At 35.3% G+C, this 18,652-nt stretch overlaps 2 protein-coding genes across 8 annotated transcripts; both read left to right on the top strand.

Annotated features, from left to right (window-relative positions):
- Positions 1 to 1,392: 1,392 nt before the first annotated feature.
- LOC130801612 (uncharacterized) lies at positions 1,393 to 12,277 on the top strand. 7 transcript variants are annotated; one of them, XM_057665490.1, is made up of 3 exons: positions 1,393 to 1,760; positions 2,043 to 2,225; positions 11,257 to 12,277. In XM_057665490.1, the coding sequence occupies exon 3, from the start codon at positions 11,905 to 11,907 to the stop codon at positions 12,220 to 12,222; it is 318 nt and encodes a 105-aa protein (XP_057521473.1). In that variant the 5' UTR covers positions 1,393 to 1,760; positions 2,043 to 2,225; positions 11,257 to 11,904; the 3' UTR covers positions 12,223 to 12,277. The 7 variants fall into 7 exon arrangements, 1 of the variants encoding a protein (XP_057521473.1); XR_009039647.1 differs by lacking the exon at positions 11,257 to 12,277 and adding an exon at positions 6,523 to 8,368 and having other exon boundaries at positions 1,400 to 1,760; XR_009039646.1 differs by lacking the exon at positions 11,257 to 12,277 and adding an exon at positions 2,377 to 6,482 and having other exon boundaries at positions 1,400 to 1,760.
- Positions 12,278 to 16,780: 4,503 nt separating this feature from the next.
- LOC130801133 (uncharacterized) lies at positions 16,781 to 17,188 on the top strand. Its single transcript, XM_057664899.1, has one exon. It carries the CDS (start codon positions 16,781 to 16,783, stop codon positions 17,186 to 17,188), a length of 408 nt encoding a protein of 135 aa, XP_057520882.1.
- Positions 17,189 to 18,652: the final 1,464 nt, after the last annotated feature.

The raw sequence follows: 18,652 nt of genomic DNA, 5'->3' as shown, positions 1-18,652 counted from the left end.
ACTGTGCTGTTGGAAAGCATTTTGGAAAATATTGCTATGAGATGTATGGATTGAGGCTATAATTCTTGAATTGAAGAAACTTGGTTACACTTTTTCATTACATTGGATTTTCAATACATGAAATTCCATTACATGATCAAATTCTTATACTTAGCTTAACATAAATAAGAACAATATAAATAAAACCCATGATGCAACAAGTACAAAACTTAATGCTTTTTGTACATTTACATATTCAACAACTTTCAATTTCAACATAGCTTCACTTTTTTTCAACTTTGCATTTTTAGCCTTCAATTTCGTTATTTTGTCAATCAACATAGCTTTCTCTTCTTCCAAACAAGAAGAAATTTCACTTGAATACTCTACATCTTTCTCCCACATAAAAAATTTGCAATCTTGTGCCTATTTTTCAAATCAAATCATGAAACCCTAATTGATAAAGAAATTAAAAATTAACATAAAACAAAATAAAGCTATTGAAAAAAATAAACTTGTTGGCCAAAATGCACATTCATAAAAACTCTCACTAACCCTTGTTCCTTTTTTGACTACTTGTAATTTAGCATGAACACCATATTTACATAAAGGAATTCCTTTTGCAATTGATGTTCTAGATTGAGATGATGATGAAGGAGAATACATGTTAAACATCAAATTACTTTAGAGGCTAAAATGAAAATGGAAAAAAAAAATTGAGAAGTTGGAACAAGTAATTAAAATGGAAGAGTAAAGTGAGGAAATGAAGGAGATGAAGCCTGCTGTCCAGTATAAACCGATGAAGCTGATGAAGGAAATGAGGAAATGACCGTTTCTCCCTGTTATAAACCGGTCAGGTATGTCAGCGGAAAACACATGTTAAACTTCGTATTATTCATGGTTAATTGAAAGCTCGTATTATTGTTGGGAAATCAGTGAAAATTCATATTATTTAGGGTAATTTTTCGTACTTTTTATCCTTTGGATTTGGATTTCATATTGAGTGATGCTTATTTGATGTCCAAATGAAATAATTGCTTTACTTGGAGCTAGCCATCTAAACTGATGAACATATAAATTAGTTAATTACATACATTTTGACCACATTAATATGAAGTTCTTGAGTGTGTATGTGTCTGGTATATTTGTGTAAGTTGGAACACATTATCCTTCAATATTTTGGGAGTGCTTTGTAAATAGAGACAAATGAATTAGTTTCATTAAGTAAGTTGGACTTTCTAGCAATAAGATGTGTCTACACTACACGGTATAAAAGGACTTTGACTAAGATGTAAGTTTATAAATTGTTCAATTAATGATCAACTACGGGGAATATTGGGTGTACTAATATATAAGTTAGACAAATGAGTTAGTTGCTGTCGATAATATAATGGCCACTTACATCATACTGATTTTTACTCCAATTATTATTGCTCTACTAAACAGTGGACTCTTAGGAATTGGGTATACTTTGAGCTCTAATACCCTAGCTTTCAAAATTTATTTTGCTTAAAATAGACTAGAGAGGGCGATACTTTAGTTTTTAAATGATTCAAAGAGGTATGAGCACTGAATATGTTAGTTTGTGGTAAAATATCCCAAAGAAATTTACCTCTCCATCTATGAACAATGATATTTGTCCCTCCTGTCTTTGCTCTTGGGTAATTTCTCGAAGAAACAAGAAATTCAACATGTTTTTATGTCCATTTTCGACATACAATTTGTGATTTAAGCAATTGAAAGTCTATTTCAATTTCTTCTCATCATCTCATTCTCACCTGGTATGTTATATTTCAATTGCATCTAAAATCGTTGCCTTTAAAATCATTTGTCAGTTAACTTAAAACATCACTTTATAGTTTATATTGGGAAATATTTATTGAAGTTAAAGCTTTGTCTGATATGAATTTTTACGACAACATTGTTGTTTTTCAGTGGTCGTTGATTGTATGTTGGCATGAATTTATTATGATTTTATTTGAATTATCTGGGTGTTGCTTAATTTTTGACATTTTTAAGTTTTAGGTTGTCTTGATTGATATTTTTTCTTTCTATTTTTGCAGATCTTTTGGGTTGATCTTTTGTTTAATTCATCATCTCATACACTCAGTTTTGTTCCTTCTCCCTTGCTTCTGATGTGTGCTTCGAATGAAGAAGATGGATGCTTATCGAATCAAGAAAATCAATTTTCTTTTATGGTAATCCATTTCCTTAGTGATCATCTACTCCATTGCAATTCTTTTGAGGTAATCAATCGTTTTGGTTTTGGATATTTGAGAAATTATTTTTAGATATTTGAATAATTTTCATCAGGAAATCAATTTTTTTCACAGTTCCTTAGTTTTGCTCCAGTCTGCTAACTAATTTCATAAACTCAATTTTTTTTCCTTGGAGCAGCTATTGGATTTCAAGTGCTCAAATCTTTCTTTCCTACGCACGATTCTCCTTTTCCCTCTTTCATTGCTCAACATTTTCTTAATTTGTCGATGATACACATGTTTTTTGCCCACACCCTCTTCTTTTACTGTTATGAATGTTGTGATTTGAGTGCTCATTTGGTGTGTGCATTCATGGTGAATCTTGGGATGGAATCCCATAAGTATGTCATGAATGGGTGTGTTGTGATTGGTGTGACTTGAGTGCACATTTGATGAGGTGCATTCATGTGTGATCTTTGGGATGGAATCCCATGAATGTGTTAATGTGAGTGTATTAAGTTAAGTTTTGATGATTGATTTATGATGGTGATTAAATATGGATTAATAAGGTAATGAAGTGTGAGAGTTATGGGACTTAATGAAGAAGTGGAAAGGTTGATTCAAGATGCTCTACTATGCAAGTCGAGCAAATACTGTCAGAAGCCTTTGAAGAGCCGCTCGACCGAGCGAGTTCCAGGTTGGGTCGAGCGAGCAGACAGAATGCAACTAGAAGCTTATTGAAGTCCGCTCGACCAAGTCACTCGACCGAGCGAACCCCTGTTTTGGTCGAGCGAAGTCTCTGATACTCTAGAATGTTGTTTTATGACTCTTCATGTACTTAGGGATGTTTCATTATCATCTAATCATAGCTTTAATGTACTTAATGTAACTTAGTGTGATCTCTCCTATAAATAGAGAGCTCTCAATCACATTGTAATTATCCACAAAAAACATACCCCAAGCCAAACACTAGCCTATATCTCTTCTCTGTTGTAATTCTCCATATTTGAGAGTTCTTTGAACTCCTTTTGATAATATAAGAGATACTACACATCGAAGGACGTAGCCTTAATTGGGTGAACCTCGTTAAATCTTTGTGTCGTTTTATTGCTTTATTTTCTCCTACAAACATCAATATTATTGATAGCGTAATTTGTTTGTCACAAAACCTCATACACTCGATCTTGGTAATATTGGAGTTTGAAACACATTGTTCGAACTCTAATACGTCGTCGTTTTCAGGGTGTATTAAGATAAGTCTTAATATTTGTGGTTTATGATGATGATTAAAGTATGGATTAATGAGGTAATGAAGTATGAGTTATTCATGGAAGTTATGGGACCTAATGAAGAAGTTCAAAGGTTTAAGATGCTCTACTATGCAAGTCGAGCAATACTGTCAAAAGCCCTCTGAAGTGCCGCTCGACCAGCTCGCTCGACCGAGCGAGCTTTAGAATGGGTCGAGCAAGCAGATAGAATGTAACCAAAAACTTCCTGCAGCCCGCTCGACCAGGTTGCTTAACCGAGCGAGCCTCTACTTTGGTCGAGCGATGTCTCTGACGCTCCTAAGATGCTGTTTTTGACTCTTCAAGTTCTTGGAGATGTTTCATTATCATTTATTCATAGTGTTAATGTACTTAATGTTACTTAGTGTGATCTCTCCTATAAATAGAGAGCTCTCATTCACATTGTAATCATCCACAAAATATACCTGAAGCCAAACACTAGCCTATATCTCTTTTCTATTGTAATTCTCCATATGATAATATAAGAGATACTACACACCGGAGGACGTAGCCTTAGTCTGGTGAACCTCGTTAAATTTTTGTGTCGTTTTATTGCTTTACTTTCTCCTACAAACATCGATATCATTGATAACGTAATTTGTTTGTCACTAAACTTCATACATTCGATCTTGGCAATATTGGAGTTTGAAACACATTGTTCGAACTCTAATACATCATCGTTCTCATTTACTATTGAGTATCCTCAAGAATCTTCAATGATCTCTACTTTTCCCCTTCACGTGCTTTACTTTTAGCCAATTTCCGCTGCATATCAGTTTATTTATCCTTGCACACATCCATGGCCTCATTCTTTTGTTCTTTCCAACTCATTCATTACTTTAAATGTTTTAGGGAAAATCTTACTTATTCAATGTATCAAGCCTGAAAATGTGAATTTTTTACTAGCTTAATTAACTTCTCGTAAACAATGGTGTGTCATTTTGAGACAATGGGTTTAAATCTCCTACACTGAGGTATATATTTTAACCACTGTTACTCTAGTTAAGTTGATTTCTTGAATTGTATTTTTGTTCAAATTTAGATTCTGTGTTGTTTTAAAAGGTATATATTTTTGATTTATATACACATTTTGATTTGTGCACATATAGCTGAACCTCATATACACATTCTAATTTGTGCACATTATGGAAGTTGCAGCTGAAAAACATCAAAAACCAAAATGCAAAAAAATAAGGAATCAATTGGAAAAAAATACCTGTTTTTTCAACAGATTGTGTACCTCTTTCTTCCAATTTCCAAAGAAGTCATTGAGAAGCCCTAAAATTTGAAAAAGCCCCAATATTTACAACATCAAAGAATCACTGAGATTTCATCCCACAATCAAGCATTGATGTTACTCAATAAAAATTAAGAAACCTTAATCAGATTTTTTTGTTCAACAAATCAAAAAACAAACTAACACAATAAAGCAAACCCAACTCAATAGTCCACAACTTAGGGTAAATTAATCTAAAATGTGAACAAAAAACATCAAAAAACAATTAGGTTTTGATAAATCTATAACCTAATAAAAATGTGAACTTACTTTGAACATAAACAATAAAAAAAAAGAGTTTATGGTACATTCCAAAACACACAACAAATAAAAAATGGAGTACTAAAGAAAAAAACATAAAAAAACATATAATAATAAGAACATGTGGAAATATAATGTGAAAGGTAATTAATAGATTTACCCTAATGTGAATGAAGTCAATGTAATTGTAGGTAGAACTTGCCTATAAATATAGAAGTTCACCCATGTAGAAATGACACCAATGAGTAAAAATCTTTTTACTCATTCTATTTTCTTCTTATCTCTCTAAGTTTTACCACGTTATCAGAACCAGCTTTACCCTTAATAATAAAGAAGGTAAATATTTTTTAAACCTAATTAAACATTTTTTTAATGGTACCACAAATGAACCAACAATCAAATGGTATCAACATCGTCATCCAAGGTGTTTCTAACACATTTTTATATTTGATAATTGAACATAATTCCATACCCTTCACTAAAACCCGATAAGGACTGATTTAAATCAGCTCCTACATAATAATCCCAATGATACTAATGGTACACCAGTACCACCAATTCGTAATTCATATATACGACCAACTAATAATTCACTAGTCCCACCGACTAATATTCGACCAGTACGACCAACAAATAATTCACCAAGACAACCAACTAATAATGCTCCAACAACATCAACTGAAAATAAACCCACATCAAGTAATAAAAGAACTAAAGATGATGAGGGAGAAACAAGTACTAAATGTTGTAAGACAAATAACTCATAAAATAATTTATTGGACAATACGTCACCTTTATGGATGGCAAGGACATTTTATTGCTTTTGTTATTATTTTTTTATTTTATACCGCCTATATGGTTGGTTAACTATTTTTTTACCGCCTCAATAATGGACGGTTAGAACTATTTATTTCTTTTGTTATTATTTTTTAAACCGCCTATATGGTTAGCTAATTGTTTTTCTTTTACCGCCTAAATGGACGGTTAACATTTTTTTTTTCATTCTTGTATATTTTATTATGAGCATTTTTATTTGTTGTATTTGCATTTATATCTATGTGCATTTTTTTCATTTACCTTTTACTTTATGTATTTTTTTAAGTACACATAAATTAATATAGTATATTGTAGAATTTGGGATCACCCTCTATAAAAACGGATTACCCCAATTTTTTTACCACACACCTCTTATCCTTTCAACTTTACTCTTTACATTAAAAACCCTCTTTCCCCTTTCTCCATCCACCGATAATGTATTCCCATAATAAAAACAACATATCTTGATCCTTTTAATAAAGCAAGTACGTCAATGCCTAATCTTGATCTCTTAGACTTTTATTTAAATGGCGATGAAAATGAAAACAAATAATGCCGAAGATATTTGAATTTTTCTTAACAATGTTGTGATGCTTATTTAATTGTATTTCCTTTTTATGTGCAATATTTTTTATGTATTGATATTATCTAATGTTAATGAAATTTTATTTTAACTAATATCTATTTATTTAATATGAAGATATAGGTCAGTTTGAAAATGGGTTCAAATATCAATGCCTCCTAGATAGTGGAACAACTCACACTATCCTAAAGCGCAAATAATATTTTTCTGAGTTAAAGATGGTGAAAGCAGATGTTCAACACAATCTCTGGAACTACCAAACTAATAGAAGGATATGGAAAAGCTCAAATAATACTTCTAAATGGGACAAAACTAGCAATTCATGATGCTTTATATTCGAGTATATCTCGACGAAATCTCATAAGTTTCAAAGATGTACGCCAAAATGGTTATGATTTAGAAACCATGACCGAAAATCGTAATGAAATTTTTACTACGTTAATATTTTAATGAAATTAGACGAATGAAAATATTAAATGAAGGTGCTTAATAAAGTATTTACATATGTATATTGTAATTAAAAAAGAATTAAATATAAAGAAACACAAAATAGGCTGTTAATAAAGAGTTTATAGGTTTTCAAATACCTTTTTATATACTACATTCTCAGTACGATGACTAATTTCACCATCCTTGTCGTATATGATAATTCTTAGTTTTTTCCTACTAGTCACTCTAGAAATGGCGACGTAAAATTTTCCATGACTAAAAATAGGCTTAGGTAGGAACAAATCAACATGGGATAATGTTTTTCCTTGGCTTTAATTGATAGTCATCGCAAAATAAAAAGAAACAGGGAATCGCCTTCTTTGAATAGCAATTGGTATCTTAGAGCTATCTGAAGATGTAAGTGTAATCCTGGGAATGAATACCTTATAACCAATGTTAGATCCTGATATAACAATCGCTTGTATAATTTGTTCCCCAAGACGATCTACCAATAAGCGTGTTCTATTACATAAGCCTGCTGATTGATCCATATTTCTATGCAACATTATTGGCATACCAACTTTTAATAGTAACCTATGGTTTGGAACACTAGATGCGCATATTGAATTGAGAAATTCAATTGAAAAGGCATTATCGTTGGTTCCATAGTTCCCTTCAGATTTGTTTATTGAATCCGAACTCAAGTACAATCTTTCTTCTCTAGAGATAAGTGACAAAATATGTTCATTTACTTTGTCAACAATCTCATTTGTTGGCGCCAATATTGCTCGCTCATGAAAGTAAGAACTATAAATTGACCTCTCTTAATTTTGAGGATATATACAATTAACATTTGTAGCTATTGGATCAGATGCCTCTTTTATTAACAGATTTTCCAAGTATATCTATAGTTACCTCTCCATCGTTAGGTCCTCCGAACTTTCCATCCCTAACACTGAGGATCCAATCTGCGAAATCTCGTAGTTCTTCTACATTAGACAATTTCGGTCGTAGTCGCATGTTCTTCGTGACGTAATACTTTGCAGTTGTTCCAAATATGTGAATAATTGAGAGCGAAAAATACTATATCTTGTCTCGTACCCTTCAGTATCACCGGTAAAACTTGCCTAAAATCACCACCAAATACAACAACTTTGCCGCCGAAGCTCAACTCAGATGGCTTACCATTTAGACAATGAATGACATCACGCAAACTCCTATTTAGAGCTTCAAAACAATGGTTGTGAGTCATTGGGGCCTCATCCCATATTATTAGCTTGGTTCTTTTAAGGAGTTCTGCCAACTGACTATTAGGTTCTATACCTCTACACATGGAATCTTCATTAACATTAATGGGTATCCCAAATCGTGAATGTGCAGTTCTACCTCTAGTAAGTAACAATACTACTATGCCACTTGACGCAAAAGGAAGGACAATTTCACCCTTCGATCTTAAACATGCACATAATATCTTCCACATAAATGTCTTGCCTTTCCCACCCTGTCTGTATAGGAAATAAACACCTCCTGTACCTTTTTCAATGGCTTTAGTAATATCATTGTATACCAATGTTTGCTCTTCACTCATCAATGGGAGTAACTTATGAAGTTCAGTTTTCAAAGATTCCTTATCATAATTAAGCTCTTCCATGATTAGCTTATTTTGACAATCTTTGACTATGATGTCACGCGGGCAAATTTCAGGACATACTGTAACACCCCGTTAAAATATCAAAAAAATATAATTATTTAATTTAATTAATTATTTGATTATTTAATTTAATAAGTTATTTGATTTATTAATTATCTAAGTGGTACGCGCGTGGTATCGCGTAACAAGTTTATCACGTAACGGCTTTTCGTCTACCAGTTAAACCGAACAATTAATTTATTAATTAAAAAAAAATTGGGAAAGGGGAGCTTGTTGTGGAGTGGCTTTTGGGGAGTTTGTAACTCCTCCCTTAATGCTAATTAAGGGGGGTAATTTTTTTAGGCTTAAGGAATGGAATTAAGGAGGTTAATTAAGCTAATGACCTTGGACTTTTGACTCACAAAAAAATCAGAAATTTTTCTTCACATTTGCTTCAAAATTTTTGGCCAAAGTGTAGTATTGAGAGGAAAATTGGGGAAAATTCTTAAGTTGAGTTTTTGGGTGTTCAATTGTATAATTCAATCTTCAATCCTTGCAATTGTAAGTTTTCAAATTTTAATTCTTTAATCAAAATTTTGTTTTTTCATTTGTATAAAAAGATTTATTGTTCTTAGTTTTTATTTTGGTTATTTTCATACATTACACATTTCTTTAACAAAAATTTATATTTAATTTGTTAGAAGGAATAAAAATATATGGGTCAATTTATATAGTCACTCATGAGTTCAAAATCCTTTAGCAAAATTTAATTTGCTTGAAGGATTGTGTTTATATATTTTGATTGAAAAAGTTGTTTTTTTTTCGATTATGATTCTCTAACAAAATCTTAATTTGTTAAGAGAATTAGTATTGTCGATTTATTTTATTTAATTATCACAACTTATGAGATCATGACTTTTCGTTTATGTTAACAGGAAAAAAAATTGATTTATGAGTTATGGGAATATTTTTTATTTGATGATTTCTCATGTCTTCATTATAATGAAGTGTTGTATATGAGTAGATGTATATATATATTGAGTTGTCTTAGTGTTAAGAGTTTTGGTTGGTTCACTATTGAGATTCAATTAGTAGTAGTGATTGTGGGTTTGTATATATTGTGGTTTAGTCATGTAATTATAAGAATGAGATTAATGGGATTTAATGATTTAAATAATAATAAAAAATATATATATTAAAAATAACGAGACAACAACTACTGTCTCGGTAGTCGCGCCCCGATCCGAGATGTCGAGTGTGTTTTGTTGTTGTTTCACTTATCCGTTGTATTCAAAACTCGTTAAACGCAAAAATTAATTAAAAATGGCAAATGGATGTTAGAAATTATAAAATTTGGTACCTAAGGGAATTGATGCCTTCCGGACATAGTGGTGAAGTTGGATTTTTCGTTTGAATTTTCTAAACTTCCAAAATGGCCGTTTAAATTACTGGTTAGATTTTAAATTTTGGAATTTTTGAAATTTGGGTGAAATCATTTAAAATTATAAAGTTTTAGTAGTGCCTTAATGGTGTGGAGTGGATTAAATGTGTAAACACGTACTAATACGTGATTTTTGTATGTGTGTTGTGTTTAAGACCTCGATTCATAAGAGGTTGAGATTCAAATCGCGAAGCGCTTGAGTTGCTTTAACCATGCTACTAAGGTACAAGCTTAGACCATACAATTCTAATTGGTCATGTAAAGTAATGTTGTACTCATTTTATATTGTTGTACTCATTTTATATTGTGATGTGGTTTATCACGTAAGATTTAGACTCCCAAAATAATTTGTAAAGAGTTTTAAATTGGAATTTGAGGATGGTTGTGTAGTTACCCAAATGGGGCTATTTAATAAGAATTGGGATATCATTGTTATTGTTCCCATGGAAGTTTGGATCATTACGGTAACCATGGGGGTATGCATACTTTTGCCTTTGACGACCCGAACAGGACGGGCAACGTCTTAGGTCGGATGTTGCCTTGGGATTAGCTCTCCCTTGTGTATTCCTCCAAAATTTTGAGAATACTCTGTCGACCTGAACTGGAAGGGCAACGACATAAGTTGGGGTTTGGAAAGTCAAACGTGACATTTAACTAATAGAGCCTTCGCATGCTAGGATGAACTCATTACTTGTGTGTAACTCATATAATACATTGTATGTTGTCTCTGACGTGTATTGTTATGTGCTTTGGAACTTGCTATAATGTTGTCATTCGACGACTAGTAGGTTGACTTGCAGGTGGGGACTAGTGTGTGAGGACTCTTCTAATAGAAACTATAGTCGAGCTGACTATCGTGCCGAAATTACTATTAGACTTTTATCCATCCAAACTAAAATATTTTTATCTCAGTAAGTACATTTTGAATTGGATTGTATTTGGTTTGAAGAGGCCAATAGGTTCTCAAGTTGTAATTTTAGACTTCTGCTGTCTTGTTATTTCGTCATTACTATTTTATTTCTTTATCACTAGAACGTCATCGGTCCTAGAAGTGGTTTAATTTAATGTCCGAAATTACTATTTTATTTGTGTGAATTTACCTAGTTCACTTTAACCTGGACTATTACAATTGGTATCAGAGCTAACGTATTTAAAATGATAAAGAAATAATCGACCTTAGTAGAGTGTTGGGTGAATAGTCATTTGGGATGAAAATGGTCTAAATGTGATCTTGTAATGTATGTTATGTATTTGAGTCAATAAGGCTACTTAGTGTGGAATTAGACTGTTGTTAAACGTGTGTCAGAGATTGTGATGTGATATTTATATTTTCTTTTCTTTCTTGTTTTGTAATCAGGACATATGGATAAAGGAAAGACACCTATGGACCCACAAACCCCCAGAGAGACAAGTGGTGCACCGAATTTTGACCTAGAGACGGTTTGGAGGGAAGTCTCTAACTTAGATATATGGAGGGTACGGGATAATGATAGTGTCCAAGATTTTAGAGAACGTATGTATATGATTAAAACAAAAGCGAATAGGGTGTGTTATGACTTAGAATTGGACCTCAATAAGCTTCATTACCTATCTACAACTAGAGCAAGAGTTGAAGAACCACGAGGGGAACCTAGTGGGGTAAACTATATAGAGAAACCTTTGCCTAAACCAGTCGAGGAGAACCCTTAGAAGAGGGGGAATCCTCAGAAGAGGAGGAATCCTTTGAAGAGGAGGAACCCTTGGAAGAGGCGGAACCCATGGAAGAGGAAGAACCCTTGTAAGAGGAGAAGAACCCTTGTAAGAGGAAGAGCCCTTGGGAGGGGAAGAACCTGGAGAATAAATCTTACCTGAACCCCCTCTAGAGGAACCTATCAACCCCGTTGTAATGGGACCCAACCTCCTCTATAAGGAAGTAAGGATGGAGGATGTAGAGAACCCTTTACCAGTGAGCCATAGTCCAAGAAGTGTCTTGTAATGGGAGTCAGAAGTGGAGAGTGACCTTGAGATGTGGGAGCCTAGGCGAGAACTACCTACAGTTATTGAAATTTCAAGTGGAAAGGAAGAGGAGGAAGAGGATTGGAGGTTCGACTATGATATGTATGGGTACGGGGATGAGTTTTCTAGGAGGTGGTCTGATGAAGAGGACCCTGAGGAGGACCCAGAGGAAGCACCACTGTACAATCCAGAGTCTGGGAGTGATGATGATGCTATGGAGGAAGCAGCTTTGGATTTAAGCAGTGATTTTGGAGGAGATGAAGACGATGAAGACTTCAACCCCACGGTGTACGATAAGCGTTCAGATTTCAGAGACTCTAGGCACTAGATATTTATTCCTTATTTTTATTTTACACTCTTTCATGAAAGCTTTAGAGTAAGGTGACCCGATGTAATAATTTTTTTTATGAAGGCTTTTTTTTGTATGGAGGAAAAAAAAAATTAATGAAAAATTAATAAAAGTAGTATAGTATTTTTGAGTTCTTTTAGTACTAGTCTTATGCGTGTTATATAATATGTGGTATTGGTTGGGAGTTGAATGATTAATTGTGGTTCCTTTCTAATTGTTAAAGTTTCAAAATTATAGAAAAATGATGTCAGTTTATATTCTTATAGTACCTTTTACTTCATATGCAGAAAATGCCTCCTATTTCAAGGAAAAGACTCTCTAAGAACAATACCAACCGTACCTTAAGGGACTTGGTTAAGGCGTTAACAGAGTTTAACGCACCAAGAGTTAGATCACTTTCTGAACAAGCCTCTGAGATGAGTAAGAGGATTAGTTATAATAAGCCATCACCTTTTGATGGTAAAGGAGAACAGTCAGAGCTTGAAAATTGGTTAAGAGAGTTTGACAAACTTTTTGATGTGGTAGAATGCCCGGAGGAGTTAAAGGTCAACGAAGCCGCTTTCTATTTGACTGGGGAGGCTGATTATTGGTGGGCGATTAATAAGGCGGGATTACTAGAGCAGACTGAGGGGTTTTTAGGATGGGATATGTTTAAGAGAGCTATAGGGGATAAGTTTTACCCGTTACATGTGAGGAAGGATAAGTCGAACGAGTTCGCTCGATTCGAGATGGGTAATCTGACGGTAGACGAGTATTACCATAAGTTCATGGAGTACCTCAAGTATTGTCCTGATGATGTACCCACCGAGGAGAAGAAGATGCAACGTTTCGAACTGGGTTTATCTTTTGATATTCAGAAGCACATCGAAAGTGATCGTTACAGCACACTAGAGTAGATGTATAAACGAGCAGCTCAAATAGGGAACATTTCGAGGAAAAGAGAAGGATAAGGAAAAAGCTAATATTACTTAAAAGAGAAGGGAGATGGGTAGTCAGACCACCGGGTCACAGATAAACTTTCACCATAAGAAACCAAAGATTTTTTAGAGAGTTTCAAGGGAATAATTCAAATTTTAATGCTGGACTTAGAGGTGAAGCGAGGGTTTCTAAGCCCTTATTTGATAGCGATGGTAAGGAGAGAAAGTACTTTTTTAGGAGGTGTAATAAAAATCATCCTAGGAAGGATTGTGAAGGGATGTTGGTTGAGTGCAATTTCTGCCACAAAAAGGGACATAGGGAGTATGAATGTTATACAAAGAAGGGGAGAAGAGATCATCAGCCGGGAGGTCAGGTTCAACCGCAAAATCAAAACAATCTTGGAAGACAAGATGATCAACAGTTCGGGGGAGGTAGTCATAGTAACGGTGGCCAGAGATTTCAACGTCAGTTCAACGAGGGACAAGGTCAAACGGAAGGGAATCGAATTGAGAATTCTGGGTTACAACGTGTGGGAAATTAGCACGGGGGAACGAATGTAATAACAACTGGTGGGTGAGTATCTGCAATCAACTCAAGGGAAGCTGAGCAAGTAGCGGATGTGGTTACAGGTACGTTCACCATTCGTTCTATAGTTGTACATGTGTTGTTTGATTAGGGTGCAACTTGTTCTTTCCTTGCAAAAAGTAGAATAGAGGAGTTGAATTTAGAAACTATTGAAAGTGTGTCATATACTGTGGCTGTTCCATCAGGGAAATTGTATTGATGTGATAGACTTTATAAGGGCATACCCTTGAAAATTGGGAGGGTTATTTTCCCTAGTGACTTGTTTGTGCTGGATATTGAAGGTTTAGATGTGATCTTGGGGATGGATTAGTTGGGAAAACACAAGGCTACAATTGAATGTAGGGAACAAAGAGTGTTATTGGTGGGACCTCTTGGAGAAAGTGTTAGTTATAGGAAGTATTCCAAAGGACCAAAGTCGAATCTAGTGTCAGTCTTGGAGTTACAAAAAACTAGTGAGACAAGGACATCCCTTGTACTTGTGTCATATCAGTCAGGAGGGGAAGAAGGAAGTAAACCCTAACGACATCGCAGACGTGAGGGAGTTCGTGGACGTATTTCCTGAAGAGATTCCCGGCATGCCACCTCAACGGGAAATTGATTTCACGATTGACTTGGTGCCCGGAACGGGACCAATTTCGAAGGCCTCGTATCGCATGGCCCCAAAGGAGATGGAGGAACTGAAGTCTCAACTTGAAGAAATTTTTTAAAAAGGGTACATTCAACCCAGCATATCGCCTTGGGGTGCTCCTGTGTTATTCGTAAGGAAGAAAGATGGTAGCTTGAGGCTATGCATTGATTATAGAGAGCTAAACAAGGTGACAGCTAAGAATAGATACCCGTTACCCCGAATAGATGATTTGTTTGACCAGTTAAGGGGAGCTGGGATATTCTTAAAGATAGATTTAAGGTCGGGTTATCACCAGTTGAGAATCACGGAAGGGGATATCCATAAAACGGCTTTTAGGACACGGTAGGGGCACTTTGAGTTCACCGTAATGCCTTTTGGGTTAACAAATGCCCCGGCCGCGTTTATGTGTATGATGAATCAGGTGTTTAGTGCATATTTGGATAAGTTCGTAGTGGTCTTCATCGATGATATATTGGTCTATTCCAAAGATCAGGTTGAACATGAAGATCATTTAAGTATGGTGTTGCAGACTCTTCGAGAACATAAGTTGTATGCGAAGTTGTCAAAGTGTGAATTTTGGTTGGAGAAGGTGTCATTTTTAGGTCACTTTGTGTCTAAGGAGGGTGATTCTGTGGATCCAGTAAAGATAGAGGCGGTGCGAAGCTGAACGTCACCGAAGAATGTCACAGAGGTAAGTAGTTTCTTGGGTTTAGCGGGGTATTATCGGTGGTTCGTCAAAGACTTTTCACGTATTTCTCAACCGATGACTTCGCTGATGAAGAAGGAAAAGAAGTTTGAGTGGTCTGATGAGTGTGAACAGGCCTTTGTGACCAATAAGGAAATAACTACGACCCTTGTTCTTACTTTGCCTGACCCTATATTGGATTATACGGTTTACAATGATGCGTCAAAGAAGGGTTTGGGATGTGTGCTAATGCAAGATCGTAAAGTGATCGCGTATGCTTCACGATAATTGAAGACACATGAGGTTAATCATCCTACTCACGATTTGGAATTGGCTGCCATCATTTTTGCTCTCAAGATATGGCGGCATTATCTGTATGGAGTCAAGTGCAGAATCTTCATTGATCATCAGAGTCAAAAATATCTCTACACCTAGAGTGACCTGAACATGCGACAACGCTGGTGGTTGGAACTGATGACCGATTACGATTTGGAGTTCGTTTATCATGAGGGGCGAGCTAATTTGGTTGCGGATGCCTTAAGTCGAAAATCTAGTCATACGCTAGCTGCTTTGAGGGGAGTCGAGGAGTTAAGTCGAGAACTTGCTAAATTAAAGTTGGAAGTCATTCGGGAAGGCGAATTGCGGCATTCCTTAAGTGCGTTGGCTATTCAACCCTCGTTTTTCGAGGAAATACTGAGTTGACAAGATAAGGATCCTAAACTTGTGAAGTTAAAGGATCAAGCTCATGAGGGAAAAGCGGAAGGATTTTCCGTTCATGAGGATGAAAGTTTGAGGTTTAAAGGCCGATGGTGTTTGCCGATGGGAGAACCGACCTTGAAAGAACGTATCTTGGATGAAGCTCATACTTCGAAAATCTCCGTTCACCCTGGGGGTGATAAGATGTATCAGGATCTTAAGCTTATGTTTTTGTGGTCGGGGATGAAGAAAGATATCGCTGAGTACGTTTCGACTGCTTGACTTGTCAGAAGGTTAAGAGCGAGCATAGACGACCGGGTGGTTTGCCTCAACCCTTGGAGATACCGGTGTGGAAGTGGGATGATATATCAATGGACTTTATTGTGGGGCTGCCTCGAACGCAGTCGGGTAATGATGCTCTATGGGTCATAGTGGATTGTCTGACAAAATCAACACGTTTTATTCCTATGAACTGTCGTTGGGAGATGGAACAGTTGGCTCGTGCATATATCAAGTATGTTGTACGATTTCATGGGGTACCCCGTACAATTGTGTCAGATAGGGATACTCGTTATCTGTCACATTTCTGGAAGACTTTACAACAGGCTATGGGGACTACACTATTGCATAGTACGTCTTTTCACATGCAGAATGATGGACAAATGGAGAGAACAAATCAGATTTTAGAGGACATGTTACGCGCTATTGCCCAGGAATGGCAAGGGTCGTGGGATGAGCATTTGGATCTGGTGGAGTTTTCTTATAACAATAGCTATCAAGCAACAATCCAGACGACTCCATTTAAAGCTTTGTGTGGGTGTCGTTGCCGAAGCCCGGTATTTTGGGACGATTTCACCGAAGTAGCTGCTTTAGGACCCGAATTGTTACTTCAAATGATAGAACAAGTAAAGTTGATTAGAGATAGGATGAAGGCGGCATAGGATTGTCAAAAGTCTTATGCCGATTTGAAACGACGTCCGGAAGATTTTGAAGTAGGAGAACAAGTATTGTTGAGGATATCGCCGATGCGTGGGGTGGTTCGTTTTGGTACTAGTGGAAAATTAAGTCCTTTGTTCATCGGCCCTTATGAAATTTTGGAACGGGTGGGTAAGCTGGCCTATCGGTTAGCTCTCCCCAACTCTTTGGAGAAAGTTCATGATGTCTTCCATGTGTCCCAGCTAAAAAGATATCTTGCTGCGGCATCGCATGTTTTGGATCCTGAGATCGTGGAGCTTGATGAGACTTTATCTTATTCGGAACAACCTGTTCACATCCTAGATACAAAAGTCCGTAGTACTCGCAGAAAGGATATCATAATGGTGAAAGTATTATGGGAAAATCATGAGCGCAAGGCGGCTACTTGGGAAACCAAAACCTTCATGCGTGAAAAATATCCACATCTTTTCCAGGTTAGTAAAGTTACGGGGACGTAACTTCTTTTTGGGGGGTGGTGGTTAGCGGGCGATAGAATTTCGCGCGAATTTTTTTGAAAAAAAAATAGATAAAACAAAAACCTTATTGTTGTTGTGTTTTAAGTCGGTGTTTTTAATTTGGGTTTACGTGTCGGAGTCCCTTGTTTTGTGACTTTGTGCAAGTTACATGGGCGTAACTTTTTTAAGGGGGTAGTCTGTAACATCCCGTTAAAATATCGAAAAAAAATATAATTATTTAATTTAATTAATTATTTGAGTATTTAATTTAATTAGTTATTTTATTTTTTAATTATCTAAGTGGTACGCGCGTGTTATCACCTAACAAGTTATATACATATACGTACAAAAGTCCAAAATGTAAACTAATTATATTACCAAACACATAAATTAGAGAGACATACGGCCACCTTGTCTTTCAATTCGCGCATTTTTCCTTCTGTCAATGTGCGTGTTTCCCGTGGAATGTCGTATAAAACCTAAATATTATATGAAATAATTAAAAAAGTTTATATAGTACTTATACAGTATATTTTACCAATATTAAATATATAATATTAGAATTTAAGAACGTAACATATACATACTGCATCAATATTTTCAACTACAATGTTCTTCACGGCTTGTAAGAAATCGTCCATATATTTGAGAGTGTAGTAGCCGCAATCAATGCCATTATCTTGTCGAAAGCACCAAGAGAAAATAGATGTTAGTACCAAAAATGCTTAAAAAAACCTTAAAAACGCAACTTAGCACGTAATTTAAGCATATTACTATTGGTTTCAACTCTAACCATTTCAACACAATAACATATACCAAATAGTGTTTCTTGCCAAGTTTCGTGTAAAACAAACCAAGTTTGAACCACTTTATGCGAGAAAGTGCCACAAAAAACCTCAAAAACGCAACATAGCACGTAATTTCAAGCATATGACTATTGTTTTAGATTCTAACCATTTCAACACAATAACATATACCAAGTAGTGTCGTGTGCCAAGTTTTGTACAAAACAAACCAAGTTTGAATCACTTTATGTGAGAAAGTGCCAAAAACGCTTAAAAAACCTCAAAAATGCAACTTAGCACGTAATTTCAAACATATGACTATTCTTTTCGATTCTAACCATTTCAACACAGTAACATATACCAATTAGCGTTGTGTGCCAAGTTTCATGGCAGACAAACTAAGTTTGAATCACTTTATACGAGAAAGTGCCAAAAATGCTTAAAAAACCTCAAAAACGCAACTTAGTATGTATATTGTTTTTGATTCTAACCATTTCAATACAATAAAATATACCAAATAGTGTTGTGTGCCAAGTTTTTTGGCAAACAAACCAAGTTTGAACCACTTTATGCGAGAAAGTACCAAAAATGCTAAAAAAACCTCAAAAACGCAACTATGCACGCAATTTCAAGCATATGACTATTGTTTTTGATTGTAACCATTTCAACACAATAACATATA

Source organism: Amaranthus tricolor, chromosome 15, assembly GCF_026212465.1.
Source record: "Amaranthus tricolor cultivar Red isolate AtriRed21 chromosome 15, ASM2621246v1, whole genome shotgun sequence".
Taxonomy (NCBI): Eukaryota; Viridiplantae; Streptophyta; class Magnoliopsida; order Caryophyllales; family Amaranthaceae; genus Amaranthus; species Amaranthus tricolor.
The sequence above is the reverse complement of the archived record's forward strand: the minus strand, read 5'-3'. Positions and strand labels throughout refer to the sequence as shown.

Excerpts from the sequence above, each read along its gene's own strand:
- LOC130801612 (XM_057665490.1), top strand. The coding sequence starts at position 11,905 with ATGTGGGAGCCTAGGCGAGAACTACCTACAGTTATTGAAATTTCAAGT.
- LOC130801133 (XM_057664899.1), top strand. The coding sequence starts at position 16,781 with ATGCGTGGGGTGGTTCGTTTTGGTACTAGTGGAAAATTAAGTCCTTTG.